The sequence below is a fragment of the Trematomus bernacchii genome, unplaced genomic scaffold (assembly GCF_902827165.1).
Source record: "Trematomus bernacchii unplaced genomic scaffold, fTreBer1.1, whole genome shotgun sequence".
Taxonomy (NCBI): domain Eukaryota; kingdom Metazoa; phylum Chordata; class Actinopteri; order Perciformes; family Nototheniidae; genus Trematomus; species Trematomus bernacchii.
This window is the reverse complement of record NW_022987648.1, coordinates 10163002-10175893: the sequence shown is the minus strand read 5'-3', so window position 1 is coordinate 10175893 and position 12892 is coordinate 10163002. Positions and strand designations below refer to the sequence as shown.

General features: G+C 40.2%; 1 protein-coding gene across 3 annotated transcripts in view; it reads left to right on the top strand.

The window, feature by feature from the left end:
• Positions 1-12892, top strand: part of adarb1b (adenosine deaminase RNA specific B1b) — a 152628-nt gene that overhangs the window by 113817 nt on the left and 25919 nt on the right. For all 3 annotated transcript variants that reach the window (XM_034134363.1, XM_034134364.1, XM_034134362.1), the window contains exons 5-8: positions 2926-3851; positions 7522-7636; positions 8539-8707; positions 8809-8954. In XM_034134363.1, coding sequence (XP_033990254.1) covers positions 2926-3851; positions 7522-7636; positions 8539-8707; positions 8809-8954 — 1356 coding nt within the window. The remainder of the gene's footprint in view (positions 1-2925; positions 3852-7521; positions 7637-8538; positions 8708-8808; positions 8955-12892) is intronic.

The window sequence follows — 12892 nt, the reverse complement described above, 5'->3', positions numbered from 1 at the left end:
AACGATGCACATTCTTAAAACGCTGCAATAACCTCAAAACACACCGGCACACATTCTTGTTTTTATATTTACACTGTTTTTGAAAGCGCAGCGTGTTTCTCCTAAGGTAAGTGTTTTGGGCAGTAGTTGGGCGTTTGCACCTGTCGGCCACCGTACATTACGCCAAATGAATCACACTAATGTATTCAAATTTTAAATCAAAAACACAGAAACTTTGTTGCTGAATACATTTAAATTGGTTCACCTCCATAATAGCAGTCGTCATTTGTCCTTACCTGAACCAAGACACACACAAATACACACACAGCCAGGAAACTTAAAGGGAAGAACTAATCATTACATCTGAGAGGCTTCATGTCGTATTACAGATTCCCTCTACCTCCGTTTCTCTCTTCAGAAAATCCTCTCAACTGCAGCTTATTGAACTTTAATTAGACATTTCGGTGTGAACTCAGTAACTGAGCTTCAAAAGACACGGAAAGACATGATTGAATATGTTTCCCCAACACCTTAGAGATTCCGAGCTCACATTCAAAGAGACCTGTCATCCCAGCGGTGCACTAACCTGCAATACAAACGAACAGCTCCTATTGTAGTGACATACTGCGTGTTTTTGCTCTGTTGTTACGTGATAAGTCAAAAAAAGCAGATTAACAAAATGGTCTTTGTTGTCTCTCAAAGTCCCTGAAGCCTCCTTTTACTGCCAGTCAAAATATATATTTGAAGATAAAATACAGCCCAAGTTCACTCAAGCGTATGTGCTTAATACCAAGGGAACACCAAAGGAGAACATGAAAGAATCGTTATCTTTTATGTGACAACCTTTGCATTTCGTGACATTCTTTAATCACATGAATCATCCCTGAATCAAACAAGTTCAAATAAAGCTGTGATAAAATATTTCTCCTGTATTTTTAAGATCGTGCAACCCCCCAAGGGAATTTAAACTTCAGCAGATCCAACCATATGGGATGATTTGTGTTTTGCATAAATAATGGGAACTGATTACACAGACGCTGGCATGATAATGGCTCCTACTGCATGTGTGTGCCATAATTAATGCATGGTGTCATGGCTGTTTTACTCAATGGCTTTTTTCCTCTGATCTGATATTACCAATATCCCTCACACTTCAAGAAAATATATACGATAAAACTAATTGTACCAATTTTAACTCTGCAGAGAAAGTGTTGAATGATACATTGTCTAACAGAAAAAAGGAACTCCAGTTTCTTTTTCTTTCGTGTGCCATTATATTTACTGTTTTTCTTTCTGTGCAGCATGTTACAGTTTTTCAGTGTGTGATTGCATTTTTCTCGATTGACCTATTGGTCTCTATACTCCCACAAATATAACTGTTTTATTGGAGGTATTGATCGCTTGATAAACAATTGAACAATATGCATTAAATGTAATGGACTCCCCACATTTGCAGTAGCCGAAAAGTCTATGCACTCATAATGAAACATAATGAGCTGCAGTGCTACGTGCTGAATATTATAAAACAATTCATTTAGAAAGTCCTCATTTGACTTGCCTAAATTACTCAACTATTGCTGCAGCATATGTGGTGGTTAAAGGTCCTTGGCTGAGATTGAGTCCCTGTCCGACACACATTTCATCTTTCACCATACTTTTTCGCTACTGTTGTGCACAGTCCCTCTTTTCCTACATTTATTAACAAAAATCATATTTGCATAAAAGCAATTTTCAGAATACACGCACACCAAAAGAAATATTGCATGTTTAAAGTGCAGATATTGCTTGTGAGTTGAAGGATATGCAGTTTGTGTTCTTTACTTTAGGCCTTTTTTTATTAGACATGTCAACTGTTGTGTGCAGATGGTAACGGCATGTCAGTACATTTGGCAACCTAAAACACTGTGTTCTTTGACAAGCTCCATGGGGGGGATCTCAGAGGCGCAGGGTCTTATGAATGGCACCTCATTAGATACAGATCTCTAATTCCTCATTCTGAATACGACAGTCATTCCTTTCAAAATCTTATGTAAAACGGGTATAAGGCATTTTAACCCCCCACCGTGTCACCAGCCAAGACTTTAGGATCCTGCAGTAGGTGGAGTCTTCTCCTCCCGCCTCTTTGATGTATCCTCCTGTTTGCCTGGTCCTCAGCCCCTCCCCCTGCACTCCTCCCCTGCACTCCCTGAACCCAACCTACAATCCCACTCATGCACACTGCGGCCTCTCTTTCTCCTGAGTACCGCAAGGAGTAACCTATCAAGCCTTTGCTGAAGGATGTTATAAATGAAAATTTTTGCCAATATTCCATCCACTTTGCTAACTGGATTCAGTGATATGTGTTCCCCAGTAGAGTGTATTTCAGGAGCCGCAGTTTCAAACTGAACATTTAAAATGTACCTAATTTCTCTGTAGGCACTCAAGCGATTAAAAAAATGGACAGAGTGGATGAAGAACAGCTTTGTGTGCGTCCATATTGAGCGTGGATATGTGTGTATTTGTGTGCATTATTGTTTGAGATCAACACTTACCTGAGAAGTACAGGAATTGTTTAATTGCAAATATAATTCTCCCAATTTACCCTGACCTTCAGAATAACAACTTTTTTGTTATGAAGATATATAAACAAGTTCATTTCAAAATAAAAAAATATATATATAGTCAAACATAGTGACATATAGTCCCTATCCTGTTTTGAATGATGACCGTTTTTAAGAACTTGGGATATCATAAACAACAGTAGATGTACTGATTGTCTCTGACTCTTCGTAGTCATAACAACGTACTATAGGTTAAATGCTCAATCCAATTAAAGCTTCTCTTGCTTTCATAAAGGAACACAAATCATTGGTTCAGTTCCAAAGAGTGATAAAGGAATCTATAAATTTTGCATTTACAAGATCCTGCAACGAAGGCGTTGTAAGTTACTCTTTCTGGGCACCGCAGGTTCGAGCAGCACAGATGTTAAGGAAAACCGAAACCTGGACAACGTGTCCTGCAAAGACGGGGTGGGAGTGGCTGAACAGCTCCCCAATGGAAGTGGCCTTGGCAGTCGCAAACGTCCCCTAGAAGAGGGGAACAATGGGCACACACACTCCAAGTTCCGGGCCAAGAAGCGCAAGAAAACGCCGGGGCCGGTCCTGCCCAAGAATGCTCTGATGCAGTTGAACGAAATCAAACCGGGTCTACAGTACAAACTGCTGTCTCAGACGGGACCAGTACATGCACCAGTTTTTGTCATGACTGTTGAGGTCAATGGACAGATGTTTGAGGGCATGGGCCCCACTAAAAAGAAGGCCAAATTAAATGCAGCAGAGAAAGCCCTGCGTTCCTTTGTCCAGTTCCCCAATGCCTCTGAGGCGCACCTGGCCATGGGTCGAACACTGACAGTGAACACAGACTTTACATCTGACCAAGCCGACTTCCCTGACATGCTCTTCAATGGCTTTGAAACGCCAGCCGCAACTGAAGAGGCCTTCTTTCTAGGCTCCAATGGTAACAGCTCCTTAAACTCATTAGGGGAGTACCCACTTCCCACACCTCCTGGCAGCAACCTTGTCCAGGCCCCATTGCCCCCTCTGTCGATATTCAGCTCCCCTTCCAGTGGTAAAAACCCAGTCATGATCCTCAATGAGCTCAGGCCAGGCCTCAAGTATGACTTTGTCTCAGAGAGCGGGGAAAGTCATGCCAAGAATTTTGTGATGTCAGTAACGGTGGATACACAGACGTTTGAAGGCTCAGGGCGCAACAAGAAGCTGGCTAAAGCCCGGGCAGCGCAGGCCGCCCTCTCTACTCTCTTCAACATGCAGCTAGACCAGACACCATCCCGGCAACCCATTCCGAGTGAGGGATTGCAGCTTCATCTACCCCAGGTAAGATGTTTATTTTCTATATAGTTTGCCATTGCCATTAAACAGAAATGCAACTATGTAATGTCTCAAAGGCCTTAGAGGTATGAATTATTTTTTAGTGCACATTGATTTGTGAACTTAACTAGCCAAAGACACCCATTCTAGGGGTTGTTATCTTGAGTTACTGCTGTATTATGTTTGTAATGTTATGTTTTTAGAGTTCAGAAAAGGGTTAGAAAAAAAAAAAAAAAAGTGAAATTTTTTAAGATATCTGATTTTTTCTCAATATTTATCCCACTTCTCCTTTTGGGCTCGGATAGTAAAAGTAGTTTTTTCCATTGAGCGAATAGAGTTCATTATCTTAATATGAAGAGCAATGTACGGGGAGTTCTTCTCAAACCAGCATTTTGTAATGGATTTCTTTTACTTGCGGCCACGATAACCCTCAAAATCTATATATCGCTTTTATGACTTTTCGGGATACTTCCAAGGTTCAAAAAGGCGGAAGACAGATAAAATAAGGATATCAGGTGTTGAATCTCTTAGATTAAAAGGCCCCCTTTATTTCTAAAAATTGTTTACATGGACAAGACCAAAAAACATGAGCATGGTCCATAAAGCCGATCCAAACTTCTTCCAGTGGGATTGCTGAGACTTAATTTGGATTTCTGGTAAGCGTTAAGAAAGAAGCAGTTACGTTTTTTCCAGAATAAATCTTCCAAAACAAGCAGTTATCATGTTTTATAGGATGTGTCATGCCTGTAAGTCATTCATTATACAGTACCGTTGACCATGGTTGAAAAAGAGCTTGTAAGAATACCATGATTAAAAGCCAACATGAGGAATGCAAGGCTTTATAGTTACCTAGTAGTTTTTAAGAAGTTCTACACTTCAAAGTCATAATTACTGGAATGAACTCTTAACCTGTTAAGCCCGAGAGACCCCGGTACCGGGGCACTGCCGCAACATCTTGCAGGAAACAGTGTCTGAGGGCATGTTCATTTAATAAACTATGAATGTTTTATATCCATGTAACGGGAAGAAACTCATCTAACTGATCATTTTTATTTATTTTTCAAAAGAAAACCCACAATGCTAACACTGAGCCTCTGAATTAGCAACGAGCGAAAAATGCTAACAGATTACTGCACCGAAAATCACTCACAAAACCTTATTATGTATCTTTTCTCTACATCCATGACATCTTTTCACATCGTGAGGTGACACAGAATTGATGGGTACCCTCATTATCACTGAATTATACGAAATGGCGACGTTATAAGCAAAAACGGACATCAAAACAGGTGACGCTAGGTAGCTAAAAATGCTAACATTTTTACCTTGGCTCTGTAGTCTCTCCAAAGTGGTCTTCAATGGCATTAAAATGATAAAAATGCTGCTGAAGTTAATCCATAGGTTAATCCAATGTGTCTGTGTCCCTTTGAAATGTTTTCTGATAATCCATAAGCAATAAAACTGCTTTTCCGTTTCCCGATGTCAAAGCTAAAGATAGGTTCGCTCTGATGCAAAACTGCATGCGCGAAGCCACAATGAGTGTGTGTGGGGGACTCCCCCTTCGATTCTATTGGCTCTAACGGTCAGAAAGAGGTGTCAACCATCAAAATCGAGCAAGGGGGGCCAGAGATATGGAATATCCACCCAAATGACCCCAGAAGTGGTTTCTTTTGCTAAATCTCTCTAAAAAGGTCAAATGTCACTTGTTTTGCATCAATCTTGATACAGGGTACTTATTATATGTTGTACTTTGGATTCCTAAAGCTTTTAGTCTACTAACCCATCATCCAAGGGTAGTTTTCACTATAAGTAAAAAAAAATGTTTGGACGGACACTATAATTTACAGTTTCTTACTATGTAAAATCTGAATTTATTTTAAAATAAAAAACATCTATATTGATTCTGACTTTTCTACATCCAACTCACAGGTTTATCATTACTTTGAGAAAAAAGATTATTAATTTAACCCTTTTAGAAGGGAAGATATGGTCATTTGTTCTGGGAATGTCATTTTCGAGCCTGAGACCTGAAAAACAGGCTCAGGGCTTAACAGGTTAAAGTTACGGGCTATTGTTCTAATTTGTCGATTTACAGCAGATCCCTAATCTACGTGTTATCTGCCTTTCAACTTAATAACGTAATAACATGATTGAAGATTTCATTTGAGAATTCACTCAACCTTGTCAATCATCAGTATACTTGAAACGCTAATTAGAATTTAAGAAGGGGGTCGAAAATGAGAAAAAGTTGAAATCCCAAATGCTAAGATGGGTTAGACTATAAAAAGTCATCAGTTTTTAACACCATGCATTAGATCCAGATGAGATACACATTGTAATCCGATTATCAAGATTTCAGTGCTTGGTTCATATCTTCGGTCTTCCTAGGTAAATCACTTGTTCTCAAATGAATTACACCCTTCTTCCGAACGAGTGTATTCCAAAATGGATGGCTTTTAACATAATGTCAAAATAGTATCATAAGGTCAGTTACAACTCAAGTATTTGACAGAACTATACAACCCTAACCCTAAACCTGTCAAGCAATGTGTTTCTAGAAGGATACCACTACAAAATTATTCCCATCAGGTATGCAGGGACTAAGGCCGCTTTTGATGCCAATGTAGAGGTGACTGTCAGAGCCGTGGCAGTGTGCTCAAAGAGATAACACAGTTGGCAAAGCTAATCAGCACAGCACACTGTCAACAGTCCCCCCCATCCAACTCCCTTTTTTCTCTTTACTCACTCTCTCCACTTGTCAGCTGATTTATTCGACAAGAAGCCCATTTGAACGATAGCGCCCCCACTAATTGCTCTATTAATTCTCTGTCGCTTGGTCTTTAATTTCTGCCGCCTGGTTCCATCTGGCAGAGAACTAATGGGAACGCAGTCCATTGCAGTTGCAAAAAAAATGATAACTTAAGTTCAATAGATTTTTGTTGGCGCCCGAACTGTAAAATACATCAAAGACTTATTTAGGGACGCAACAAGGAAAATTGGTGTTCTTTTCCTCCTAAAAGGACACATTTTCTGACATGTAGTCCGCTATTTTGTAACCCTAGAGATGAACAGTCATTCCTACACCATAGCCGACCTTGGTGCATTCGAAAGTCAAATGATCCCGCTACGAGTGGGTGACTCCAAAGTAGCAGGGAAGTAATATTGGACTAATCTCTTTAATTTGTGGTCATCCAGCCGTCATCTCCCCTCTTGGTTGTCGTCATTTTCCATCACATTATCAATGGATAAAGAGCCAGCAAGAGGAGGCGGCTATCTAAGAACAAAAGAGGTGTGAAGTTCACTTGAGGTTCCCCCAGAGTTAAGACGCGAGTTTCAAATCTTACGGAATGTCAACAAAACTCTATTGTTCATGTGTAGCTCGGGTTTACTTGTTTTCTTTTTGTTTCGCTGACAGAAGGGAGGTGGGAATTTTTCACTGTCATGCGGAACTCAAACTGTGTTGCTTGAAAGAGGGTTAGGTATACCTCAGGGGGTAAACCCAGTTTCACTTGTTGCCGTTTCAACGCTCTGACGCTTGTTTGGAGCTGAATGCGATCACTGTGACAGGTACACGGTGCTCTAGGGGAGGATAACATCAGATGCGCTTTTGTAAACTGACATAACTGACACAAGCTCGTGTTTGTGTGGCTGTGTGTATGTATGTGTGTGATTCCAGGTTCTGGCTGATGCAGTCTCTCGTCTGGTGGTGGATAAGTTCAGCGAGCTGACAGAAAACTTCACCTCTCCACATGCACGGCGGAAAGTCCTAGCAGGGGTCGTCATGACTACAGGTAGATTTAAGGGGGAAATATGGTCTGTTATATTTACAAAACCTGGCACTGACAGAAAATTCTTAAGGTTTACCTAAAAGAGTAATTTAAGTTGCAAAATGTTGACAATATTTACAACTACGTATATATTTGCCGCGTTTGGTCAGAATCTAATGGCCTTTTTTTAAGCATATGCTACAACATTTATCATCACCCAGTTTTCTCACCAGTGGTATAAGTAGTATAGTACTGAAGTATTTTATATGTTTGTATTTCACTTTTTTCTTCAATCTGTCCTTGACACTCACAACATTTTACACGCAAATAAACATCATGAACTTAAACAGCTCTCACTGTTATAGTAATGGTACATATTATATTTATCGATCTTTTCAATGGTTTATGATATAACATACTCTGTTTGGAGGTTTAAAAAAAATCCCCAAAAAGTTGTATTTTAAAGTTAGAACCAATAACTTTTAGTAATTCTCCCTCAGTGAAAAATCCTAAAACACTCATTAATATGCAAATTACTTTCCAAAATGTAAGTGCTGTACACAACATGTCCCCTACTTTGCTGACGAGTCAAATCTCGATGTTCTTGAGGCGTCAAGTTCTCACCTTGAAGTTTTCATGCTTGTATACAGTACTGTATGAACTTAAGGTAAGACTCAAGCTGAGCACAGAAAGACTTTCCACCTTCAGCAGATGGATGTGAAAACAGTCACTGCAGTATTAGACAAGGACAGTAGTTGGCCTTTAAAACTAAATCCAAATATAACTATATGACAGTTTGCAGATGATCTCACTTTGTCCTATTAAGGGCATTACAACTCAATATAGATCAGTAGCACATGTACAGTATGTTCTTGAAGATGAGTGTACAAATACTCATATGTCTTTGTTCCCTTTACCCCCAACAGGGACCGATGTGAAGGAAGCACAGGTAATTTGTGTTTCCACGGGAACAAAATGCATCAACGGTGAGTACATGAGCGACCGCGGCCTGGCCCTCAATGACTGCCACGCTGAGATAATCGCCCGACGCTCGCTCATCAGGTACCTCTACACCCAGCTGGAGTTATTCCTCAGGTCAGTGGACGGCACCTCATTTGTTGAGTTAGTGAATGATCTACAATGCTGATTGTGAGGGTGGTGTTAATTTGTCTCTTATATCTTGGTCACAACCACAGCAAAGACGACAACAACAAGTCGATATTCGTGTCGTGCGAAAAGGGAGGCTACAGGTTAAAGGACAACGTTCAGTTCCACCTCTACATCAGCACCTCGCCCTGCGGAGACGCCAGGATCTTCTCTCCACACGAGGCCGGAGTAGAAGGTACTGAATGTAAAGAAGTACATTTAATCAAGTATTGTACTTAAGTACAATTTTGAGATACTTGTATTTTACTGTACTTAAATGTAATGATCATGTTATACTTCTCTTCCACTACATTTTGGATGCCTATATATTTATTTTTACTCCATCAGGTTAAGTTACAAATTACACTAAAAATAAAAACGCAAACATCAATGAATGAATAAACACGGACATATTATTAAAGGTTAAAATATCCCGTTGCATTATACAAAGTAGTTAAAATTAGCTCCATCTTTACCAGCTGTGATAGAAACATTAATGCATCAATAATCATTATGTAGTCTTGCAAACAGATTTAATCTTAATATAACTCTAAATATGTAGTTGCTTTTTATTTAATTATGTATTTTTAATATTAATGTTATTATGAATTTGTTTGATAATGATTTGATTTTTTTATTAGATTTTTCATTTAATAATATTTCTTTCTTTCTTTCACGTAAGATCAATCAATCAATCAATGTTTATTTATATAGCCCAATATCACAAATGTTACATTTGTCTCAGTGGACTTCACAGTTTGTACAGAATAACAGAATATCAGTATGACAATACGACACCCTCTGTCCTTAGACCCTCACATCATACAAGGAAAAACTTCCAGAGAAAACCCCACAGTTTAAAGGGGAAAATGGGAGAAACCTCAGGGAGAGCAACAGAGGAGGGATCCCTCTCCCAGGACGGACAGACGTGCAATAGATGCCGTGTGTAAATCGAAGAGATAATACATTTACAACATAGGTAGACCAAATGTTTGGAAATGCATGTGTCTATAATAGGGATGTAACGATATATCGAATATCGAATATCGCGGTAAATAAATGTCTCAATACCGTCGTGAGACTGACAAAATCTACCGCAATTTAAAATAAATAAATTATAAAACACATTTTTTAAACACATTTTTTTTTTTTTTAACCTTTATTTAACCAGGTGGTTGTAGTGTTGTACGGTGTACCGATACTTGAAAGGTACCGCGATACCCTGCCGTTAAAAACGTTACGATTCCTCCATTTCATTAGTATCTGTACTTTAAGAATGACGGGGAAAAGTACTCCGGTGAGAAAGCGCTGTTTTAATAAGAGCCGTGTGTGTTCAGCTTCCACTCCCTGCACTGCAGCCGTGCCTGCAGTCCCTCCCCTCTCAAGCACGCTCTAAGTGCCTCCCCTCTCTCATGCACGCGCTAGCTGCCAGAGCATGTGAGAAAACGAGAAGCATGGCTGCAAGTGGGAGTGCAACTGCCGCTGCGCCTCGGCTTGTTGACAAAAAAGACGCCAGAAGCGAAATTTGGAAGTATTTGAGCTATATCTCTGACAGTGAGGGCAAGCCTACGGACACCACGAGGCCTGTCTGTAAGAAATGTTTTAGATCCCTGCAAACCAAGGGAGCCAACACATCAAACTTGGCTAAGCACCTCGCCGACCGGCATCCAGAGCTGTTTAAAGAATTTAAAGACAGACAGGTTAGCGAATGTGATAGATAACATAATTACATCATGCTCAAGCCCATGCCCTCAAATCTATGTCAAACAAGTGTAATTTATTTGTGACAAACGGACGTTTTCGTAGTTTGACAAGGCAATTAATGGCAATGATAACTGTCTAATATGGCTATCTTTTTAGCTAACTTACCAATGTGGCTAACATCTGCAATGTACATTTTGTCAATAATTATTTATATTACTGTACCATTACATGTTAATAAAATATAAAGTTAACTATCAAAGAAATCACATAAACTCAAGTATAAAGAAGAGACCATGTTGTAAGAAAACACTTAACAGATAAACTACAATTTTATTGATCATGAAAATAATAAAAGAAAAGTATCGAAAAAGAATCGGAATCGCAATTCTTGACTTGGTATCGGTATCGAAACCAAAATGTTGGTATCGTGACAACACTATCCCATTGAGATCATCGATCTCTTTTTCAAGAGAGACCTGTCCAACATGGCAGCAAGTAGGTTACAACGTGAACATAAAACAACAGATAACACAAAAGGACATCGTATTTACAGGGCTACATTTACATACCTAGAGACATTGACAAGTACCAACAGTATATGTATATCTCGCCCTGTCAATAAGCCTCACCTTCTTGGCAAAAACTGTATTGTTTTTGAAGTGGTGGAGAGACAATGCACAGTTTTACCCACTGCTGTCACCCATGGACAAAGCATATCTCTCTGTCCCAGCAACATCAGTACCAAGCAAGAGAGTTTTTTCCACAGCAGGGGATATTGTAAACGCCCAAACATCCCAGCTTCTACCTGGAAATGTGGGCATGCTCATATTCCTAAAAACCTGTCTGATGATGCTGAGTGAGTGAGTTATGGCGCATTTCCACTACAGCGCGGAGCACGGTTTAAGAGGGCTGTGACGTCAGCGGCCCGTCTTTGGTTGCGTTTCCACTTGGCCTAGTACCGGCCGGCGGGTCCTAATTCACAGTTTTTCTGGCCTCATAAAATCGCGGGTCTAGGGCCAGAGACAACGAGGCTGAGTCGGGCTGAGTATGCTAAACTAGAGAGAGCATCGCTGGCAAGGGGGCTACAACTACAACAAGATGGACATATTTGACCGTGATTTAATTGTAATACACGTTTCAAAATGATGCCGAAGTAACAACATACTGATACCGGTTAGTAAAAACCATGAATTAATGCTTTGTCAAGTCTGCAGACAGACGGCAGGCGAAAAACCTTTTAAAATGCGTGTTTTCTAAATGGAGATTGGCTAAGCTAACGCAGTATATGCTCCGACCGTCCACACTCACAACAACGGCCTATACAGACATAAATAAAGCAGCGACTGTATTCACCATGACACTGGCAGTCTGTGGTTTGTACTTGTTTAACTTTTGTCTAGTTTCTGAACATATATGAGGAGCTGTGAGCTCTGAGTGCTAACAGCTAACGGCTGTGTTGTTTTTCTGGGGTTCTCATTGAAGATCACGTCACGGCTCCGCCTACACTGCGTTACTATAGATACTACCCCAGTTCCTAAACTGTAATGGAAATGCGCCATAAAGTGAGCCAGTCCTAACGAGGCCCAGCCATACCGAGCGGGTCCGAGCGAGGCCGTGTAGTGGAAACGCGCCATTAGTGAGTTTGAGTTAAGTTACTTGAAAAACTAAAGTGAAACTTGATTTATTTTATTGCAGGGTCTGATTATTATATTGTTGACACTTTAAAATACTACTAAAATGCTGTACAAATCAGATTTATTACTCAATAAAGAAAAGAAAATTCAAAGAAAAAATCAATGTAAAAAAAATAAAGATTTCACAATTTTTTTCTTCTTTATTTTTCAATATCCCGATAAATATCGTACCGTGGACTTTTTATCGCGATATTATCGTACCGTGAGTTTTTGGTATCGTTACATCCCTAGTCTATAATAAGAAGATGAATCCACGAGGGTGTCAACAATCCTGTGGGAGCCATCAGGGAAGTAGTATGATGAGAGTCTGGCAGGACCACAGTGACAGGTTCAGCCACGACTCGAAGTCCAGGACTCAAATCCAGGACTCAGGATAGAGGATCCAGGACTCAGGATCCAGGACTCCGGATCCAGGACTCTGGATGCAGGATCCAGGACACATGACTCAGGATCCAGGACACAGGACCGCAGCAACAGGATCAGCCACGACTCAGGATCCCGGCGTAGATAGACACCAAAAAGAAATGTGGGGAAAGCTGGGTTATTCGGAACATGAGAGTACACAGGTACAGACAGACAGAAGGAAGAAGTAAGGTGTCCCCCGACAGTCTAAGCCTATAGCAGCAAAACTAAGGTGTCTAAGTACATGCACTCCCTTAGGATAGGTTGAGGGAAAGGGTAGCAAGTAAGAAGTAAGGAACAGAGGTGAAGAGGCACAACGTGTCTACGTACATGC